Source organism: Poromitra crassiceps, assembly GCF_964638095.1.
Source record: "Poromitra crassiceps genome assembly, chromosome: 25".
NCBI classification, from domain to species: domain Eukaryota; kingdom Metazoa; phylum Chordata; class Actinopteri; order Beryciformes; family Melamphaidae; genus Poromitra; species Poromitra crassiceps.
Genome location: NC_139649.1, coordinates 1,999,351 through 2,022,837, shown reverse-complemented (window position 1 = coordinate 2,022,837; position 23,487 = coordinate 1,999,351). Strand labels below are relative to the sequence as shown.

At 44.0% G+C, this 23,487-nt stretch overlaps 1 protein-coding gene across 1 annotated transcript in view; it reads left to right on the top strand.

The window, feature by feature from the left end:
- Positions 1-7,564: 7,564 nt before the first annotated feature.
- The window catches only part of phactr3b (phosphatase and actin regulator 3b), a gene marked incomplete at its 5' end in the record, with an annotated part of 52,736 nt that continues 36,813 nt past the window's right edge, over positions 7,565-23,487 (top strand). The window contains one exon of the mRNA XM_083660639.1: positions 7,565-7,673. Within this exon, the coding sequence (XP_083516765.1) occupies positions 7,565-7,673 (109 nt within the window). The remainder of the gene's footprint in view (positions 7,674-23,487) is intronic.

Genomic DNA, 23,487 nt, shown 5'->3' with positions numbered 1-23,487 from the left:
CAAAACCCTGAATACAACCCCACAGTGTGATGCATAAACTTAGAACATCTCCACAATATGTTGCGACAACAACTGTTGTCACCAGAACCATTATTTTGTTGTTGCGATGTAAACAGAATAAAATAATTATAAACTTGTCAACTTTTGTCCCCCCAAAAAAGGGCTTACTTTTTTCATAACACTATTTTCCCACAAAGTATAAAAGTAAGGAAACAATTATTTTCTCATTCGAGACCTTTGAAAGAACAAATTCAGAATTTTATTACAATTCTTCAAGATTAAAATCACATAAAAGAAAGCAGAATGTAAGAATATACATTCCGTATGAATTGGTAAACGTGTTGATGATGATGGTCTATCATTGTGATGGACGGGAGAGATGATCAGAGGGGCTGTGTTTTTACCGTCATCATGGTAGGCAAGGCTTGGACATAAGAAAGGGTAGAGTTTCTCAGTGAAGGTGTAGCCAGTAAAGGAGTAGATAAGAGCTGCAACATCTACATCATAAAAGGAGACCAGACCCTCCTCATAATTCACAAACACCCCAACCTTCTGAGGCTTCGTCTTCAGAGAGAGGAGGACCGAATGGCCATCAGCACAAGCTTTGTACTTTCCACCCTCCATCAACGCTATAGTCCAGTAGCAATACTGTGACCACAGTGTGATGACTCCCTTCCTGTTGATCGAGCCTGCGGCCACTCCTACAGTCCATTCAGTCTTCCCTTTAACCTGGCCCTCATAGTAAATTCTCCCTGAAGAGATATTCTGCTTTCCTAAAACACAGGGATAAGGAGAAAATCTCTCTGGGTTGTCTGGGAGATTATTACATACATGACCACAATTTAAACTTGACACTCCTCTCTTTCTCTCCCCTCTCCCTTCTGTGTTTGGGCCCATAACTTTCTGTTATGTTGTTATTTTGTGATTAAAATAGTGCATGTATAAAATGTAGTTTGAACTTATTGTTGTGAAATATCACCGTTGATCAAAATAAGTTTGTTACCTAAGCTGTACATATGTAAATATCATGAAACATACAAACGCATAAAACATAAAAACATGATTGAAAGACTTGTGTTTATGCCATATTCAACACCTTGTGTGAATATAATGGGTGTCTTGTGAAATATGTGTGTGACTCTGTTTAGAAACAACTTTCCGTTATGTGAATAAAAATAATTTGTGGATAAAATGCAGATTGGAGTGCTTTAATTTAAAAACAATGAAAACAAACAAAAACATTAAACACATGCATGTACATACATGAGCACATGAATCGTAAACAAACATGCAAACATTTGAAAGAGACGTGTGCGTGAAAACTGTGTTTACCATCAAAACAAGACCGCAGCAATTATTGCCAACTAAGTACAATTTGTGGTATCCGTACGCTCATAATCAATTTTGTTTAAACTATCGTGATATTACAAAATGGATGCAGCACATAAAAACATGTACAATGCTTGTCGCGACCTTATTGTTGACATTGCATCTGATGCATTACAAAAGAGTCTTACCAAAATGGTTCAATTGTACTTGTGATAGTGTTGTCTGCTTAGCCCCCAACGTTGTTGTACCCCCTATGTTGTTTATGATCACACGAGTCATAACAAGGAGGTCCTGATTCTATTCAAGATTCAAGATTCAAGTTTATTATTTGTCCCAGAAGGGCAATTTGTGTGCAAGCAGATATAAAAACATAGCGAATACATGTAAAACAAAAACATGGACAAGTGAAACAACATGGAGCATGTGCAGCAGTTTTACAGCAGAATGGTTCGAGTGAACACAGAAATAGTAAAAGTAAAAAGTCACACCTCAAAGGATCCGTACAATGTACTTAAAAGTAGTAAAAGACACGTACAATGAACTTAAAAGTAATAAAAGTCAGGGACTATTTGAGCTTGCATAGATAGGTAGGTAAAAGTAAATAAAATATATCTCTATTAATAGCAGCAACGTAACCTACCTAAGAGAAAAAAAAGAAAAAAGTGCATACTTAAGGCCTTAAGAGGCATAGATCACAGCTAGACTTTGCACTCAAACTCCTCCGCCCGGCATCTAATAAGGCTGTGATGAGGGTAGGCTGTTACTGGTTTGAACTCAGCGTTGATCAAAATAAGTTTGTTGTATGCATTCTGTATACTGCATACATCCTAACACATGAAACATGAACAAATGACATGAACATGTAAACATTCACGTGGAACATACATACAAACAAAGATGCAAACACATAAAACATTAAACATAAAAACCTACATCAAGCATGTGAAACATGAACCATGAACGTACAAACATGAAAACATGAATCATAAAAAGACACGTGAAACAACCAGACATAAAAACATACAAACACATCAAACTTAAAAACAAACGGACATTAAACACATGAAGGTACACACATGAATCATAAACAACCGTGAAACAGCCAAACACATACAACTTAAAAACAAACAAAGACAATAAACACATGAAGGTATAAACATGAATCATAAACAAACGTGAAACAGCCAAACACATAAAACATAAAAACAAACAAAGACATTAAACACATGAACGCACAAACATGAAAACATGAATCATAAACAAACGTAAAACAACCAAACATAAAAAACAGCCAAACAAACAAACAAACATAGACATTAAACACATGAACGCACAAACATGAAAACATGAATCATAAACAAACGTAAAACAGCCAAACATAAAAAACAGCCAAACACATAAAACATAAAAACAAACAAAGACATTAAACACATGAACGCACAAACATGAAAACATGAATCATAAACAAACGTAAAACAGCCAAACATAAAAAACATACAAACACATAAAACATAAAAATAAACAAAGACATTAAACACATGAACGCACAAACATGAAAACATGAATCATAAACAAACGTAAAACAGCCAAACATAAAAAAACATACAAACACATAAAACATAAAAATAAACAAAACATTAAACACATGTACATACAAACATGAAAACTGTTTACCATCAGACCAAGTCCTTCAATATTACACAGATGTGGAAAAAGTACACACATTCTTTACTTACCGTATGTAGAAGCACAGTTACTTGTGTAAAAAGACTCTGGTAAAGGTAGAAGTACTGATTCACCTTGTTAACTCAAGTAAAAAATAAAAACACGTGAAATGTAATATTCTACCGCGTGTTCCTTTACATAATTCTAAGACTAATAAACTTTTCTAAGATGTATAAAGACTATACTTTGATCAATAATTTGTGTGATATGGTTTTTCCACACAAATAATGTGCCTATAATGCTTGAAAGCTGTGTAAAACACTTTTGTAGACCGGTCAGTCTATAGGAATGACCTGCTACCTTGAAAGAATGCTCATTCAGGTCAAATATTAGGCTACTCTATGTCTTTGTCTTTATTTAAGATCCCCATTAGCTACAGCAGAGCTGCAGCTATTCTTCCTGGGGTCAAACTCTAGTTAGTGGATTATACAAGTCTTGTTCGCTGAGAGGGGAAGGGGGGGGGGGGGGGGGGGGGTGGGGGGTGTGATGTTTGTTAACTTGATGGGCATCTTTCTAACATTAGTCTCTCTGTCTGTCTGTCTGTGAATTGCCTGCATGGCAATGGCTCTGTGGATGCCTCTGTGACTTTGCCTCTGCTACTATTAGTACTAGTAATGACCCGTTTCAGACCCATTGCTAATCAATTACTTTAATGAGAGTAGTCAGCGTTTAATTTATTACATTTTTATTCAGATGGTCAACGCTTTGCCAGACAACAGGTTGTAAGGCCTGTGTGTGTGTGTGTGTGTGTGTGTGTGTGTGTGTGTGTGTGTGTGTGTGTGTGTGTGTGTGTGTGTGTGTGTGGGTGGTTGTGAGAGAGAGTGAGTGAGAGAGAGTGAGAGAGAGGGAGGGGTTGTTAGGGGTCTGTGTGTGTGTGACCTGTCAGACTTTGACGAAAGTTTTCTATGAATATTTATGGTGGGGGTAGGGAGGGCTCGTGGAATAGAATAGAGAGAGAGAGAGAGAGAGAGAGAGAGATCTGCAGATTTTGATAACTTTCAAAGTTACAGATACGTGTTTAAAATCAATACATGTTAATTAATGATAATGTTATATTTTGAATATTTTGTTATCAAAGTACATTTGTCATACTCTGCTTAATACTGCACTCAAACAAATTGATCCTCAGCTCTAAGGGCCTGTCATTAATAATCTAGTTTGTATTTATTGGTTCCAAACTGATCCATACAGGTTTTAAATATTTGTATTTGGGGAAATGTTTGCTGATTGTATTCTACAGCTTTTTTGGTAACTTTTAAATGATATAAATATAAACAGTTTACCGAGAGATTACCTAATTTGGATGATGGATTTGGTGAGTTTATTTTGTGAGTTTATTTTGTAAAAAGTAAAAATTGTAAAAAAAGTAATAAGATAAGATAGACTTTATTAATCCACACTTGTGAAATTAACTCGTTACATCACCTCAAGGGACAAGACCATCAAGAAATGAAAGGATAATAAAAATAAACAAGATACATATAATAAATAAACAACACTGACCATAAAGTTCAGATTAATCAATATTAAGGCTAATAAAAAAAGAGCTAGCAACAAGTGTGTGTGTGTGTGTGTGTGTGTGTGTGTGAAGGGGGGAGGGGGGGGGGGGGGGGGAGGGGGGGGGGGGCTTTTTTGAATAGATGTGAGAGCGAGAGAGGGGGGGGGGGGGGAGAGAGACAGAGAGAGAGAGGGAGAGACAGAGAGGAGAGGAGGGGGGGGGGGGGGGGGGGGCTAAGAGAGAGGTGTGTATGTCAAGAGAAACTCATAGTGTTGAAACAAGCATAACACACATATTATAATATATCTGTGTTTTGTAATAGTATGTTGAAATTAAACTTTATACTCTTACTTACGGACCGGAAAAAAGATGAAATACCCCAAAAAACAAACAAAATCAAGTATCACCTGAAGAGAAAGCATTTTGGTAACAAAATGTGTGAGTCTAGACTCTTGACAGTTTTTTTTTTTTTTTTTTTCCTTCTCCTGTGAGGCTGGAATTAGACCTATGTTCATCTGTAGGGGTGAGGGTAAAACTTTACTGAAACTTGCATCTATATAGTTTTACAATAATATCACTAAAAATTCTGCTTTCAGAAGGCTGATGTTAAGATGCGTCTGGGTCATAGAGTCTAGCGTGTGACCGAATATTAATACGAATATATTAGTATCACGTGCTCCATTGTTCTGCCAGACGTTCTTTTGTTCTCTGTGTCTCTATTGTTCATAATGTATTCTTTTGTTCATAATGTATTCTTTTGTTCATAATGTATTCTTTTGTTCATAATTTATTCTTTTGTTCATAATGTATTCTTTTGTTTCTATTGTATTCTATTCATCCTATTCATCCTATTCATCCTATTGTTCTCTCTTTCTATTGTTTCTATTGTTAAGCCAGGTGCGTGGGGGAGGGGAAAAAGGGGGCGGGACTTCCGGTTGACCTTTCTGACCTTTCCTTTGTTCGACCTGTCACATTAATTCTGAGAACAGTTGGTCTCTTATACTCTCTCCCCACAACCAATGAGCTGTCTATATTGTAAAGCACCACAGTGATAGGAAACGTTTCATAATGCATTTACACATTAAATCTTATTTTTTAGCCCCACAATTTTCCATGCTATTTGTCTGTTTATTTGCCTTTGCAGTTAAAAAATAACACCCAGGTGAGAAGTAAGCGATACAGGTTTTGCAAGTTGGACCTTTCTCCCGCTCTTGCTGGCACTGTGTGTGCGTGTGTGTGTGTGTGTGTGTGTGTGTGTGTGTGTGTGTGTGTGTGTGTGTGTGTGTGTGTGTGCACTGTGCACTCATGCATGCGTGCGTGCATTGATCGTGTGTTCCCCGGCTTTGATCTGTGCCACTTTCTGTCTCGACATCTCAGTGATGATATTATCAGTGATGTGGCTCGAGCAATTGTGATGTCCTTGGTGATGTCAGTGATGATGTCATCAGTGATGTCATTCGAGCAATTGTAATGTCATCAGTGAGAGATGTCATCAGTAATGGTCTTGACTTTGTGACATCATCAACGCACAATTGCCCACCATCAACGGCACAGTGGTGGAAAGGGTGGACAGCTTCAAGTACCTGGGAGTCAATATCCACCAGGACCTGACATGGGCCAACCACACTGCCACTGTTGTCAAAAAGGCCCAACAGCGACTACACGGACTCAGGCGCCTGAAGAAATTTGGGCTAAGGCCAAAAATCCTCAGGGACTTCTACAGAGACACCATTGAAAGCCTGCTGACTGGCTGCTTCACCACCTGATACGGGAACTGCACCACCATGGACCGCAGGGCGCTAAGAAGGGTGAGGCGCGCGGCCCAGCACGTAACAGGATGTGAGCTGCCAGAACTGCAAGATCTGTACAACCAGCGGTGCCTCAGGAGGTCCCTGAAGATCATCAAAGACACAAACCACCCCCACAACAGTTTGTTCTCCCTGCTACCCTCAGGGAGGAGATACAGGGTCCCAAGAGCACGCACAAATCGCTTGAGGGACAGTTCCTTCTCACAGGCCACGAGACTCCTTAACTGTAGTAGCCATACTGTACCGCACTGTAGATGCTACCATTATGTATGACTAATGTTCAATAGTATGTTTAATTAGATATACGCTATTTGCACCTAACAGAATGTTATTATGTTTAATTATGTTTAAAGTATGTTCATGCCATTTGCACTATGGGCAGTGAATACGCCACTGTCTGTGGCGTGTCTTACTGCTTTATTGCTTGTTGCCTCTTGTTTATTTATATATCTTATTTGTTGCACTATGTTGTAACGGAGCCTACAGCACAAGAATTTCACACGTGATACTTGTACTACGGAGTGACAATAAAAATCTTGAATCTTGAATCTTGATTAGCCTACATCATTCATTACATCATGGTTGTTATAGCTTCAGTACAGTGGGATTTGGGTCACATCATTAATGTTTTGGTCTCTGATGATGTCACCTCCCGTGGCCGTGGTGACATCATCGGATACGTGTTACTCTTGTTACTGTTACTGTTTTACACTACAACAGACAGCAACACAGGCATAAACACTGAACTTATTATTATTATTATGGAAAACCAGATTATGATGAAAATCAAACACTTTTGAAGAGAGAGCGTATGAAATAAGATTAGAGCTGGGAAGCACAAACTGTTTTTTAATGCATTTTGTTGGGGGTATAAACACAAGACAACCAAATCAACCAAATTCGAAAATCCCATCTCTTGCCACCAGGGGAGGGGGTGCTGCAGCACCCTCAGCACCCACCTTCCCGCTCCCTTGCGATCAGAGACCGTGGAGCTAGGACTTTACGAGGCGCACTTGAAGGCAGCGTAATGCAGCGCGCGTAATGGATTTCCATTTCTCCAGCAGCATTGCTGCTCCTTATCAGGAACCAGGAGCTGCAGCAGCAGTCCAGCCACATTAAATCTGTAGCACCACCACTTGATGCCATTGACCTTGGCTGACGGCGATAGTGCGGCCAGTATTTCATTTAGCATTTTGCTTCCACCATGGCTTCGTCGGGCGGGCTGGATGAGGATTGCGTGTTGCAGCGGGGAAGATCTCAAAGTGACCCGAGCAGCATCTCCGAGGTCCGCTTAGGTGAAGCGCACAGAGCAGGTAGGAGAGGGCCGAGACGCACCTTGCACATCTCCCTCCTGTCATCGCCTGGCAGGCATATCGCTCATTGGTTTATTTTGGCAGGTTCCATAGCGCACGGACGGCATCGCCTGCCTGCAGCCAGTCACAACGATCACATGCGCGGTGATCCCACTGAATTTGTAGGCTGTGTTGTAAACGTGCGTCACTCTACACAGTACTAGGCTGCTAGCTACTACTACCCTACTCACTCACCGCCATGGTAGCCTACCTATTTTGTGTGAAATTGCATGACAATTACAATGAACGCACCTCCACTCCTCCAGCGAATTCACATTTGCAACACATGTAGGCTACGCTACATGGTTGATGATGGAGCCCTAAACCAAAACATGAGATGTTAAACTGGTGCCATGACGCTACCCGTTTGTTCTCATTAGAGTTGGTCTATTTTCTCAGCACAGCACCCTGTATGGAAGCTGAAAGGTGCTCAGCACAGCACCCTGTATGGAAGCTGAAAGGTGCTCAGCACAGCACCCTGTATGGAAGCTGAAAGGTGGCCTGCATTGATTTACTGCAATGTGTGATGCAAAGATTGTCAGTCCTTTGCTGCAGATCCACATGCTTCATTGCTGTAATGACAGGACCAGGCTCTGGGCAGGACTATATTAATGGTCCTATATTTTCCTACCAATCTGTCACGCAGTTATTGCCCAGTGTACGATTCATTCCACTCTTGACTCAAGAGTCTTGAGATGACCAAGCTCTGACTGAGGAAAAACTGCAGAGGCTCTCAGGCTTTGCCTACTTGACGGCGTGGCCACTAGGCCGATGACATATGACATCACAATTCGTGAGGACATAACTGTATGACATCATCGGCGACCTGGCCACTTTTTCTTTCCTTCGTGGGGACAGAATGTATGACATCAGCCGTGACCTGGCCACTTTCTTTTGGCGACCTGGCCTCTTTCTTTCGTGGGGACATACGGACAGACATAGAGACATGTTGAAAATTGGAGCGGCCAAATAGTGTTTTGGATAGAAGAGTCCAAAAGTTTAAATAGATTTCCTCAACATATAGAAATACTTTTTTTGCACCCATTTTTGTACATTTTTGCCAGGCAGCTGGCTGCCGGCCTAAATCTGCCTCTGTCTGAAGAAGCGGACTGACTGACTCGCAACCCTGAGGAAAAATGACGTCATCAGTGATGTACAGTATGTCATCAGTAACACACTGCCTGGCAGATACTAGTGGTGGCATTCCTTTAAAACTGGGAAATGGGAATGTGACAGTTCAAAAGTCATGAGCTTGAACGATGACGTCACCAGTGCTCGTATTTTCTCTCCCAAACTCGTAGGAGCCTCAGCAGCCCCGGCCCACCGGCCCAGTCTTCTGCAAATGGAACGCTAATAAAACAGACGTCATTCAACCGCCACATCCCAGTTTGTTGGCGATAAAGGAACGGGCCCATAAGTTCTGCCTAGTCTTGTTAAACCTGCCCTTGAGCATACTCTGAAGTGTATGTTATTATTCTTACAGAAAGCATGTATGTAGAGTAGACCTTGGAGGAGCACGTTAAGTTGAGGCTGAAGACAGTGCTGGTTGTGTATGTGGCTGTTTCCATGGTAACCCAAATGGCAGAAGGCAGCAGCAGCACTTGGCTCTCCCCACCGTGAGCTGACATGGTGTTTATCTGCCTGCTTCGCCTACTGGTCGGCTCTCTCAAAGCGGTCAGTGATGTACAGCGACCGGCCATTCAAAGTGAAATGCCACTTGGTCGGTGAACTGTGTTTGTGAGACGTGCTGCGTCGTGCTCATCTCTGAGGCTGCATCTCATTCCCACTGAGGATGGGTGGGCAGGCCTTCAGTATCGCCCAATAACCAGCGAGCAGGAGTGCTGCTAACAAGACGACACAGAGTCTAATAATTGTGCCTGTTGCCTGTTGAGCTGGATAACGGCGTGGCTTCCCTGCACTCTTTAGCTATGGATATAGCAAGTTAGCATGTGTGCAGGCGTCGGTGCAATTTCGGCTCGGCTACAAGATCGGCTCGGGCACGCATTGTGAATGGCTGTACGTCGGGCTGTACGTTGGGATTAACGTGAGCAAAAGGGCCGACAGCTTTAGATTAGCTAACAAGCTAAGCTACCGATGTTATCAGACACGATAGACATTAGAAATATGAACCATGCAAACATTCAATGATCATGATTCAAGTGTTAGAGGACCATTTCTCATAAACATGAGCCTTACTTTTCGAAAATACAGTAAATGTTGTGAGAGTTTAACTTCATCTGTGGTTGTGGACCCCGAGCCGAGCACTCCCGGTAGGGCGAGTCGATCCTGTAGGCCGGGTTGATCCTGTAGCCTACCTACACAGGCTCTTGAGGCTGCTGTTTGCCAGCCAACAGAACCCAGGTGTGGCAGCAGAACCCAGGTGTGGCAGCAGAACCCAGGTGTGGCAGCAGAGGAAGTGATTGGTCGAACGGGGAATTTGATTCTGTACCACAGCTGTATCATGAGTTTTTCACAGAGTTCAGTTATTGAATCACGGTTTGAAGTATGAGGCTTGTGGGCGGCTGAGGTGGAAGTGGTAGGAGGAGACTATAATAATGCCTATAGGCTATAAGAAAACATAACTTCATCTGACTTCATATCTAAGCATCCTTATTGCCCCGCAGCCGATGGGGCTCTCATTTCCACTCCTCCGATGTATACACACTCCTTTTTGATATGGCCGGCCGGAAACATCAGACCATCTGACATGGTCGGCTGTCTTTAGCTAAGGAAGCTCCAGTAATAATAGTATAAAGATCTTAATGTTCTCTCGCCAACAGCAGCACTGTTGCTTTCATGCCCCTTGATGGCGATGCCAGCACCTGTCGCGCTGCCATGCTCGTTATTGTTGCGTTAACGATGTTGGTATATCTCGTGACACTGGCAGGCCTCACTTGTCACACCCCGTTAATTGCCATTATGCACGTTCATCTCTCCCTGCCGACTTCACCGGGATCCCCCGCAGCTGTCGGGGGCGGATTCCAACCGACGCCGTGGTTTCCCCACGCCGCCGCGTCCAGTAGCGAGGACATTTTTTTGTGGCCCTCTCTATCATCAAAGTTGCCCATCCCTGTATTAGGTTATATATTTAGCTGATTTGAGTCTTTGTGCTTCTGAATTCCTAATAAAAATCAAATCAAATCAAAATGTGATTCCCACTGACTACCACGAATAGGAAGCCAAAGCAGAGAATGGGAATAGCCCGGCCAAACCAGAAATGTGGCGGTACATCTTCTCCCAAGATGGACAGTCAGAAAAATAAAGTTACGACTTATTCACAACTTCTCCGTTGGCGGATGAGACAAGAAGAGCAGGTGCACTCATGTGGGTGCATCCACTTGGTTCGATTTGACAACATCTGGTTTGTCTTCGCCACCACAGCAGAGGGTGAAAGCCGGGAAAATTCAGATGACATATTCTGCCCTGTTCTGTCTGCAGGCATGGTGGAGGCGCCGCTTTCCACCGGTGTTGGCACAACTTGGCAGACTGAGCCTTTACAGTCGTTCTGCTAATGAGAGCAATGAATGGCTACCGCATTATGCCACAATTTGAATGCAGCATGAGTCCGACCTTAAAGGCTCCAATGTTTTGGCTGTGCAGGATGTTCTGGTGATGATGTTCTGGTGATGATGTTCTGGTGATGATGTTCTGGTGTTGATGTTCTGGTGATGATGTTCTGGTGATGATGTTCTGGTGATGATGTTCTGGTGATGATGTTCTGGTGTTGATGTTCTGGTGATGATGTTCTGGTGGTGATGTTCTGGTGGTGATGTTCTGGTGATGATGTTCTGGTGATGATGTTCTGGTGATGATGTTCTGGTGATGATGTTCTGGTGGTGAAGTGATGTAACCTGCACAAGATGATCAAAGGTGGCTGCTAACCCACCAGCTCCTAATAAAACCAATGGAAATAAATGTCATATAAAAAGGGAGAATATCCTATCCTTAGCAATGTGTTTGTTGTGTGCGGTCTCCTGTAGGGCTGGGTATTGGCAAGGATCTCACGATACGATACGTATCACGATACTTGGGTCACGATGCGATTGTATCACGATATATTGCGATGCGATACATATTGCGATATATTGCGATATTCTACAGAATTGACTCAAAATTAAATAATAGAGCTAAAGATACAACACACTGTGTACCCCCCAGGTAGTGTAATAATATGTACATCACTTTATACTGATAAGTTAGTGGACAAATTTAGTCAAAACTACTGAGTGTTGAGTGTGTTACTGAACGCATCGATATGGGAAATATCGATACAGTATCGATTAGGGGTGGGAATCACCAGATGCAGAGGCCTGACATGGCATGGCCTGCACACACAAAAAAAAATAATAATAATAATAATATCGCGATACTTGGCGTCCAAGTATCGATACTGTATCGGGAAATAAAATATCGCGATATATTGCCGTATCGATTATATTGGCCAGCCCTAGTCTCCTGGCTCTATAGCCAGTTGAGCAACTGGTATCTAGTAGGCTGCTTCTAGAACATGTGTATTCAGGTTCAATCAGATGGTTAGTCCACAGCACTCACTGCGCTTATCTGGAATGAAAATGAGTGGCATGAGAATGTGATTTTGAAGCTTATTCAATCTCGGCACTAATCGGTCATGCAGCGCACGAGCCACACTCACATCCACTGAGAAGCTGCTGTTATCCGACCTACATCATAATCCAAGCAGTGTGATGGAATAAGAGGTCATTATGAAGAAGACTGGTCTTTTTGTGCAGCTGATTCACTGTGACATCGCCCAGCCGGGCGCCACCATCACAGATCTGTCACTTCTCTCTCTCTCTCTCTCTCTCTCTCTCTCTCTCTCTCTCTCTCTCTCTCTCTCTCCCCTCTAATCGTGACGGTTCCTCTCTGTTCCTCAAGTGCCTGCTCAGGACACCAGATCAAAGCCGCAGTAGGGGTGCCAAGTTCTATGAGAGGGTTTAGCAGCATGGGGGGGTGGGGGCGGTGGGGGCAGGGCCAGGCGGGTTTTGTCACTGCTGCATTGCCCCGTGCATTGCCCCATGCACGGCCACAGGCCACAGGCCAGCTTGTGACCGTGCACTTCCACCAGTAGCCTACTGTAACCCCATCACTCCCAATGACCTAATTATAGCTACTAATTCAATATCACTCTATTCCCCCAGTCCCCCCCCCCCCCCCCCCCCCCCCCCAACATGCGCCCCGACCGACCAGAAGAGGCACTAGTGCAGTATGGGTGTCAAAAATAATCGATTATAAGATGCATCGCGATGCGGACGTGCACGATTCTGCATCGATTCACAAATGTCAAAAATAGAATAAAATATAATGGAAGTACATGCATTTGTTTATTTTAATTATGGATCATAATACAATGCAATTCCAAATGCACTTTTTGTTTAAAAGTAGCCACACAGTGAGAAAAAAGAAAGTGAGAAAAAATAAATCATGTATTGGGGGAAAAAAGTGATGCATCGATTTAAGATGCATCGAGATGCATCGATAATCGTAATCGAATCGAATCGTAGCCCTCTGAATCGCAATCGAATCGAATCGTGAGGCCAGTGAAGATTCACAGCCCTATAGTGCAGTGACCAGGACACATACCCCAACGGCTTCCCACCCGCAGACACAGCCAATTGTGTCTGTAAGAACGTCTGACCAAGCTGGCCTGGGAGTACCGTTGCCAGGAATCGAACCCGCAGTGGCAGGCGAGTGCTTTTACCGCTACACTGACTACCCAGATGCCACCTACCTCTACGGTAATAGACTAATGCATCAATAATTGCATCATCAGTACATATACTGAAATCACCTTGGCAACCACAAGGCTTATACATGTGACTGACATCCTGCAATGCTGAATAAGGCCTGTGTGCTTTTAGGCCACAGTGTGAACGCAGAATAGACCCTTTTCACGGGGGCCATTTTGTGTCGAAAAGGCAGGGTAAACACTGAGGTGCAAGCAAAACACTAATGAGGGTTTCCAACTTCCATGATTGGAATTTGGAAACCCTCATTAGTGTTTTGCTTGCACCGGTGTTTACCCTGCCTTTTCGACACAAAATGGCCCCCGTGAAAAGGGTCTACATTACACCTTTGCGTCACATCTGTGTGTTTATTGGATACAGGTGCCTAGTCAATCTGCAGGAGCCCCCCGCCCGCCCCCCCTTCAGATGGTCCTGTTGTGCTAATCTGACCTGCTGCTGTAACATCAAAGGCTCTCTCCCTGGACTAACACCGCGGCTCATGTTTTATTAATCGGGAAGCCCTATGCATAGCCCACGCGTCTCGCTCCTTACTCGGAGCCCACGATCGTGCACAGAATCGCAATGATGGCAACCCGGCAAGCCCACTCCTACGCGGTTACCCCGGGGCGCCGAGAGCGTTCAGCAGCTCAGCTGGGAACATGTGCTAAATCTCCTTCACCACCACATAAAAAAGTCATAGCAGCATAGTTCAAGCAGGCTTAAAGCAGTGTCAGTTCCAGCATCCGCAGAACGTCTCACTCTCGATAGAAATGTCTGTTGTAAAGCATTATGGTGTCATGACATCCGTATTGTTGCCATTGAACTCCATGACATGGGGTGGGAGGAGCCCAGTGAAGATGTAAGCTAGTGTCCTCTACAGCAGTGGTTCTCAACTGGTAGGTCGGGACCCAAAAGTGGGTCGCGGGGCCCTTTTAAGTGGGTCGCGGTCCGATGTGTGTATGGAAAAAAAAAGTTCTACTCTTTGAGAACGCCGGTGTCCACGGCGTCGGCCACCATTGTTGTCTTTCAGAGGTTGTAGTGAGCTCACTTTCAAAGCCAGAGTGAAGATACTGGTATCCTCTGAAACTAGAAGGCCTAAGGGGACATTCACACCAAAAGCGTTTTTTTTTTCAGTCAGAACGCTATGAAAATCATGTCGAGAGCGCTTCCATTGTGCACAACACACAGCGCACGGAGCGGTTTTCTTGTGCTCCGTTTGTTTTCCCCTGTAGTCGCGTGCACTACAGATCAGAACACAACGACCACACGGACGGTAGCCAGCTGGTTTTGTCTGTTTGATGTTGTTCACTGTCAACACGCAACAACCCAGATTATTGCCAATTCTGGCAGCAGCCGAGGTTGAAAATCCCCCGGGAGGAGAAAAGGTAGGAGGAGTGAAAAAGACGATCAGGGCGCTTTTCCTCTAATGTTCAACTTTTTTCAGCTTTAAAACGCCCACAGCGCTCCTCCAAAAACAACAGACGCCACCGGTGTTTTAACGCCAGGTGCGTTCATTAAAAGAGGAGCACGTCTAGCGTGTCCTAACATAGAGAATGAATTGCAGAAAGACGCTGGCAGCTCCAAAAACAGCTTTTGGTCTGAATGTCCCCTAAGGCATCCATCCATTGGTATCAAACATGGCCTGCTTGCTGCGAACATCACCGGTTTACAAAACATAAAATAGGCTTTGAGTCATCTGAAATTTGGGTCGCCACTTGATGACTAGGACCTAGGACAAATGTGGGTCGTGAGCCTATACGAGTTGAGAAGCGCTGCTCTACAGCTTCACTTTTGTTACAAATACTCAAATTTGCCTTACGGTGCCGGCACTACTGCACTGGAATGACTGAGGCTGAGGGGTCTTGGGGGGTTTCTAGGGCTGGAGATGTGTTGAGTTGACATTTTGAAGTGCTGCTAAGTGGGGTCAGAAGAGTGGGGGAGCTTGTTGACACAGCCACAAGAGGGCCGTATACTTGGCAGTTACGGTGCATAAGTGAAGCAGTGGCAATGGGGTTAAGCGTATCTATCTGAGTCACTGTCAGGGTGAGTTCAGCACGAGTGCGGACACACCTGGCAAGCAATGAATAAGAACTGGTGGTTTGTCCAAGGTCATAACTGTAAAGACCAAATCACAGCTATTGTTTTAAGATTCAGGACAATGGATTTTGGACACTGAACGATGTTGGGATGTGGAAGGGAAATAATAAGCCCAAGAGAGGTCAGAGAATTTACAATTTCCTCAACCCATAGAGGAGCATGTCATGCTTCATTTGAATTGAAAACATGACAGTCACCCAAATAGGAGTTGTGAGGTTTGTGCACTGCAGCAATAAGGTGTGATGCTTACGCTGCACCAGATCATTGGGACAGCACGGTGGCTCAGTGGTTACTAGCACTGTTGCCTCACAGCAAGAAGGTCCCGGGTCCTTTCTGTGTGGAGTTTGCATGTTCTCCCCGTGTTCGTGTAGGTTTCCTCCGGGTGCTCTGGTTTCCTCCAACCACCAAAAGACATGTATGTTAGGGTTAATATACTCCCGTCAGTGCCCCTGACCAAGGCAATGGCAAAAGAACTGGAGTTGGTCCCCGGGCGCTGCACTGCGGCTGCCCACTGCTCCTAAGTTCTAGGAAGGTTCCTAGTAGAGGATGGTTCAAATGAAGAGGATGAATTACCCCATGGGGATAAATAAAGGATAACTTATAACTTATTAAGGTATAAGTTAAGTGTAGTGAGAGTGAGAACATTTCTGAATTTGAACTTCAGGTCAAATCAACCCTCACACTATGAGAGGGATGAAAAGTGAACAGGCAGCATTAGGCTAAAGCGTTTGCTCAGACGAGGTTCAAACGGAAAATGCACATGGGAGAGAGAGAAAAGAAGAAAAAAAACTTTGCATAACTTCATGTCCTTCAGTTGATATTTTTAGAACTGATGCAACTCCAGATCTCGTGTCTGTTTCAGAAGTAGAACATCTGAAAGCAGTGAGGAAGGATTTAGCATGGACAGCATGGCAAGGATTTAGTAATGTGACTCTAATCTAGCAGTTTAAATGAAAATGTGACTTTGCTCAAACGGTAATAGGTTGTCCCGTCAGTGTGTTTCTACCCTTGGGTCTGGCGCAACATTGATTTTTTTTTATTCACTAGCCAAGACTCAGGGTAGTAGCTAATTCAAATGCATTTTTTTTTTTTGCCTACTCATCTCCCATGCTATTATGCAATATGCAGAGATGTCCCTTGGTCGCAGGGCCCCGGCCGGACGGCAGTGCCCCCACAGGCAGGACAAAACATGACGTCACCCTCCAACAATATAATGAAAGGAAAAGGACACAGGCGTCACTATGTATGCGGCTCTCGCATAATGCCAGGCTGGGCTGGGTGAGAAGGGCAGAGCAGTGGACTGTTCCTCAGGCCTGACTGGGACCTTGAAAGTTGGGACCAGTGAGGCAGTTTGCCTGTCTGTCTGTCTGTCTGTCTGTCTGTCTGTCTGTCTGTCTGTCTGCCTGTCTGTCTGTCTGTCTGTCTGTCTGTCTGTCTGTCTGTCTGTCTGCCTGTCTGTCTGTCTGTCTGTCTGTCTGTCTGCCTGTCTGTCTGTCTGTCTGTCTGTCTGTCTGTCTGCCTGTCTGTCTGTCTGTCTGTCTGTCTGCCTGTCTGTCTGTCTGTCTGTCTGTCTGTCTGTCTGCCTGTCTGTCTGTCTGTCTGTCTGTCTGTCTGTTTGGAGCAGCATGCAGAGGTAGGCTGGTTATGTTACTGTAAAGAGTAAACTTCGTATTTGGAATACATGGAAAAACTCCCCTGCCAAAACCCATTCATTTTTAATTATCCATTAACAAGCCGCGCGGAGTGATGACGGCGTGGCTACGGCGGCGTCAAGTGGCTAGGGGCCGATGACATCATCACCGATGACATGACATTTGCTCGAGTGACACATAAAAAAATAGTTGCAGATTAATTCATTTTCTGTCCATCGATTTATCGACTAATCGTTGCAGCTCTACTTTTGTGCATGGTTATTAAGGGGAAGTTCCATTAAACACTCCCTCAATTAATTTGAACAGGATTTTGCATGAATTAGGGTATGAAAAGGTTTGGCTTTGAGGGAACATTGAAACAATATATAGATAATTTGTTTCCATGCACTTGCTTGAGCAGCAGCAAAAAATAGAAACGGAGATACTGTACCGCCCCCTCCCCCACTACACACACACACACACACACACACACACACATCCTAGAGCGTAACAGTTAAGATGTACATGCACACAGACACTCCCCCTGCCCTGTTTTCGTCCCCTCCCCCCACCAGCCAAACAATGTGGGATGTGGGACTTAAAAATTCTCGTTTGTCAAAATTGCCCCGAAACAGACAGAAGAAAACCAATCATCTTGGACGGTACTGTAGTGCCATGCTCAGATAGCCGGGCTGTGCCTTGTGCTCAGATAGCCGGGCTGTGCCTTGTGCTCAGATAGACGGGCTGTGCCCCTCTCTGCTGTATCCTTCGGGGTTTTCACATGCTGGAATCGCAGTCCCGGCGTCTTCACAATAACCAGCGCACGCTTATGTGGGTGGGTGGGTGTGCACATCATGCCATAAATAGGCTTTATTTTGAGAGAGAAAGTGTGTCGATGATGATACAGAGGCAGCGGATGGGCTAGCCTCGTTCCGCCAAGCTACTTGACTTAAGCCGTCAGCCGTTGACACATGATGTATTTTTTTATGAATGTTTCATGTGCCGACCTCGTTCCTTTCAGAGCCGGGGGGGAAAAGCAATAATGTTGCTGCACATGAGAACACAGCAGAGCATCCAGCTGATCCCTTTGACATCCTCACTCTTACCACAAGGGAATATGAACGCTTGGGTGAATGGAAACAGAACTGTGATATCACTTAGTTGTTTTGAATCCTTTTTTCTTTTTCGCAAAAATCTACATTTCATCCCACAGACATGGAAAAAGCCGAGTTTTATCACGAAAGAAAGAGAGTTTTTTTTTTTTTTTTTTTTTTTTTTTTTTTATCTATCTCTGTGGCTTTAGCTGTTTAGCAGATGTAATTAAAGCAAAACTGCTTGAGCCCAGAGTAGGAGGAGTGGAGAGACTGACTGATCACTCTTACACAGACTTGAATCTTGCAGCAGTGCAAACGGAGGAGGAGGAGGAGGAGGAGGAGGAGGAGGAGGAGGAGGAGGAGGAGGAGGAGGAGGAGGAGGAGGAGGAGGAGGAGGAGGAGGAGGAGGAGGAGGAGGAGGAGGAGGAGGAGGAGGAGGAGGAGGAGGAGGAGGAGGAGGAGGAGGAGGAGGAGGAGGAGGAGGAGGAGGAGGAGGAGGAGGAGGAGGAGGAGGAGGAGGAGGAGGAGGAGGAGGAGGAGGAGGAGGCTGCAAAATCAATCTGTTGAAACTGGGTGCTGGATTCAAAACACATGAACAACATGAAGTCTTAAAGTGAAAATGAAAGCTATTAATCAGCGTGTAACTATGAGACTGTTCTTCTGGTATGACTTCTCCAGCACAGCCGATGACATACATCCAACTGGAAGTCCACAGGGAAAACACAGCAGCTCGCTGCCATTGGAAAGAAATGGCTTCTGAGGAGGAGCCAAGCCTTTTACAAAGAGAAAGAGAAAGAAGAGAAGCATTGGAAACATTATGACTCTTTACACTGATAAATAATTGATAATAATTGATTGCATTTATATAGCGCCTTTCTAAGTACTCAAAGCGCTTCACATAATGGGGGGGGGGGGGGGGGGACTCGACGCACCCACCTGGGTGATGCACGGCAGCCAGTTTGCACCAGAACGCTGACCACACATCAGCTGACCATCAGCTGACCACACATCTGACCACACATCAGCTGACCACACATCAGCTGTCATGGTGGAGAGAGCTGAGGACTGAATCTGCCAACTAGATAATGAATTAGGATTGGATGGAAGGAAGGCTTGTGTGGGAATTTAGGCAGGGCTCCGGGGTTTAATACACCCCTACAGGGCTCCGGGGTTACACCCCTACTCATGCAAAGAGTGCCGATTGGATCTTTGTTGACCATTGGGGATATTATTCATGAGACCAGAGGGGAAGAGCACCTCCTACTGGTCCTCCAACACCATGTCCAGCACCATGGTCTCCCATCCCAGGACTAACCCAGAGTCAGCAGCCCTGTTTAGCTTCCCCCAGCAAGCCAGTGATGCACTGCAGGAGCCACGGTGCAGGATGGCTTTATCATTACAATATCTGGCTTAAAGCAATATTCCACTTAGCTTTAGTCACGAAACAAGAATATACACTCAGTCCTCCTCACCAAGATCACATGCAGCTGAGTGATTTGTACTTCCCATTCATTTGAACAAGACCATAAAAATAGACTAAAACTGACATTATTAACCGATTTAATGACAGATCCTGCTGCTGTGATTTTCAACGGACTGTGCCTCCAACGTTTTAGACTGTGACTCAAATGTTTCAGAACATCATTTTGTCAAATAGCATTTTTATTGATAGAAGAGAACACAGCGGTGGGAATACCATTTCGGAGAGATAGTTCCCATTCGGGATGCCGGATCAACTACAAATCTTTACACGCTCATTTTAGTGCATAAAGCCAAGAACAGAAATGCAAAATAACGAGGGGCTGACGGAATCTGTTCACAAATGTGTTACATTTTCAAATCTATTGTTGTCACGGCCTCATTCAAACGCTACAAACTCATCCAGCTGCATCCGATCTCGGTGAGTAGTTTATATCCTGGTTTTCATGGCGGCCAAATAACCCCCTGTTAACACGTTCACTGCCATTGATAATCCAACGGTTGACTGCCAATGACGTATTAATACGTAAAAAAAAATCGATTTTTTTTTTTTGACGGTGGGACGTTGATCTAACCCTTTTACGTCTCCTACACCAGAATTGGAGGTATTGAATGTGTATAATCTATTTTACGGACCCACTGAGTGGCGACATGTCTCTCCACAGTAGAAAGAGGCGACCCAAAACTGGAGGGAAAAGCGAGGAGGCCGTTCTCATACTGTAAAATTGATGGCGAAAACGCTTTCACTTTCGCGCTGATGCACAGCGGTGGCAACGGTGGGGGGTTCCAAGTAGGGATGCACCGATATGAAAATTTTGGTCGATACCGATAACCGATATTAACATTGCTGTTATGGCCGATAACCGATATTTACCGATGTCGATATGCTCTGTATAAAAACACATTTCTATGATAATCAAATGTTGCACATACTGAAAAACACATGTAAACACTGTGAATTTGAAAAAGTAATGCCTTTATTTATTTACAAAAAAAGGAAAAGCCCATAAATCATAGATTTATCACAATGCAGTTTCCTCTCAATGGGAACATTTTGGCTGATACCGATAACCGATATTAACATGGTAACATCGGGCCGATGCCGATATGTTAAAAAATTAATAACATCGGCCGATACCGATATGATTGCCGATATATCGTGCATCACTAGTTCCAAGAATAGATTGGATGCACACTTTGAAACACGCAGCATAAATATGACCAGAATCGCAAAACCTTCATCAAAGCTCTCAACCAAAACTCCACGAAACGAGCAAGTCCACCCAGACTTCCTCAAACAGCGGCCGCGCAAACAGGCACAGCAGCAGCAGCAACTTCGTGTGACACGCCCGCTGGAGAGCCAGGGAGGCAGGAGGAGAACACACACGGAGGGAGGAGTTGGAAGCAGAGGGGGTTTCCTGCTGTTATGGAGGAAATTACTGTTCAAAACTATTGTTTAGATGTCTGAAGTCTTACTGATGCCAAAAATGAATGGTTAAAGTGACTGTTCTATCGAATTTCACAAAAAGCCGTTTATCTCGGAATAATTTTTCTGACGCTGAAACCATGCTGTATTCAACTGCTAATGCTTACATAACTACTAACTCTACAAACTAACTCTTTTAGACAGAGAAAGCACACATTCTATTAGTTCTTTTGAGATATTGTGTGTTCACAAAATCTTAGCAGAAAAGAATCCTCGGGTCTTGAAAGATGAGCCAGAATCCTCAAAAAAACCCTCTGGCAGAAGCTAACTACAGTAAAAAAAAAACGTCTGGCAGTGAATGTGTTAAAACTAAGTGGAATATTGCTTTAAAATCTCACATGCTTCCTCGTTAGTTAAACGTACAAAAAGAACACACACTGCAAAACAACTATTATAATACTATTATACACATATACATCATGAGACCTACTACGGCAAACTATGAAATCCACCCCATGCAAGAAAAAGCATGTCTTAGTTCATCAAAATGTTTCGGCCTTGTGTCCTCGTCCATGGGGAGAGCGTTGGGCGAGACGAGTGCATTTTTCGTCCGTTTTCCGTTAGTTACGTTCCAACTAACCTGGCAGGACATGTTTTTGGGCGCTGACTCTGCTGCTAAGCACCGAGTTTGACGGACAAACCTGGCCCCCTCCCAACCTTGAGATATCCCCTTTCAGTGGAACCCCAGAGAATCAGAGTGTCTGTGTCTTCTTCCCTGCTGCTACATTCTCCCATCTGTCACTGTGAGACTGCATTTGGCTCAGAGGCTGCATCCCAAATGCTATGCATGATTCAGCAGATTTAAAGGGGAACAGGACCGCAGCAGAGGGGTTTCTGGAGCTAAGTGTCCATTTTCTGGGTTAGAACTGGTAGCACACAAAGCGTTTAGGCGTTAAATGTCAGACAACTGTGAAGAAAACCCAGCCAAACAAACTCCCATTCATTGTCAATGCCTGTGGAGAAGCTCCAGGCCTTAACTGAAGTATGACATCCTGGGTTAGAGTCTCTGCTACATAGGTTTGATGTTACTTTAATGCTAGCAATTACTCATAGGGTTGTTGTGTCTTCTGGTACATAACATTTCATTTTGCTACTCTCTGTTTTGCTGCTGTTTGTTTGGAATGAATAGAACATCAACTAGACAGATATGTAATACCAACTTACTTGGATTTACTTACTTTATTACCAGCCGCGGCCTCAGGGCTGGTATTGTTTTCACCTTGCGTGTCATCTCATCAAGGCAAAATGTGGTCCTGGCGACACCTATAGGCGGGAACTACCACAGAAGCCGTTTTGAGTACTTTTCCAGGTGTCTGTCTGTGGACAGATTTTGTGCGTTAGCATCAAAACCGTGCAAATCCAGCCGTGAAACTTTACAGTTGTGTAGTTGACATCAAAATAAAGGCCAAGTTCGAAAATGAGGTTGGCCTGAGGAGCAGGCATTTCTCAATATGGGTAAATATCGCGTGAGTAAATGTGATTATTATATTGGATCTGTATGTATGGACATTTGAAGTTTTAACCCATATTTGTTATATTCTTTTACATGTGACCACAATTGGAACCATCTTTGCAGAACCACTCACTCGTGCCTGTAGGCAAGAACAATCTGCAAACCAAAATTCCACACTTGTTGGATGTGGATGTTGGGCCAGTCGTAATTGTTTTAGTCCTCTGAACATATACACTCAGATCAATAACAGTCCTCTGATTCAGTTACTTTGTGGCTGAGAAGTGCAATCAATTGTAAAGCACTTTGTTCTGCAGATGGACAGTCCATAACGGCAGGTTTTAGCTGTGTTACACTGATGTAGAGCATGGTTCTCTGTTGCCTTCTCTCCCCTGAGAATGAACACCACTTACAGTAACCACCCCTCTCTCAGTGTCCGGAGCCAAAGAACCTCGCGTGAAACCTAGCGTGCTTGCTACTTATTGATAAAATACAATATCTCCAACTTTTTGATAAGTTTGATAAGAGTTCAATCTGGGAAGCCAATCTGATCAGTCTGACGACGGACTGATGAGACTCTGGGACAGATGGCCAATATTTTGGGGTTTCCGGTCGAGAGCGAAGTCCACACCAAGACCACTGCTTCCATGCACCGCGGACCACAGTAATTGTTTACAGTCTGATTGATTGACAGTCTGATTTAGGCCATTCGTCAGTTCATTATGAACCGATCATATTTTGTATGCCTTTTTTAAATGATCTAATGAATTATAACAGAAATACATTGGAGTGATAGT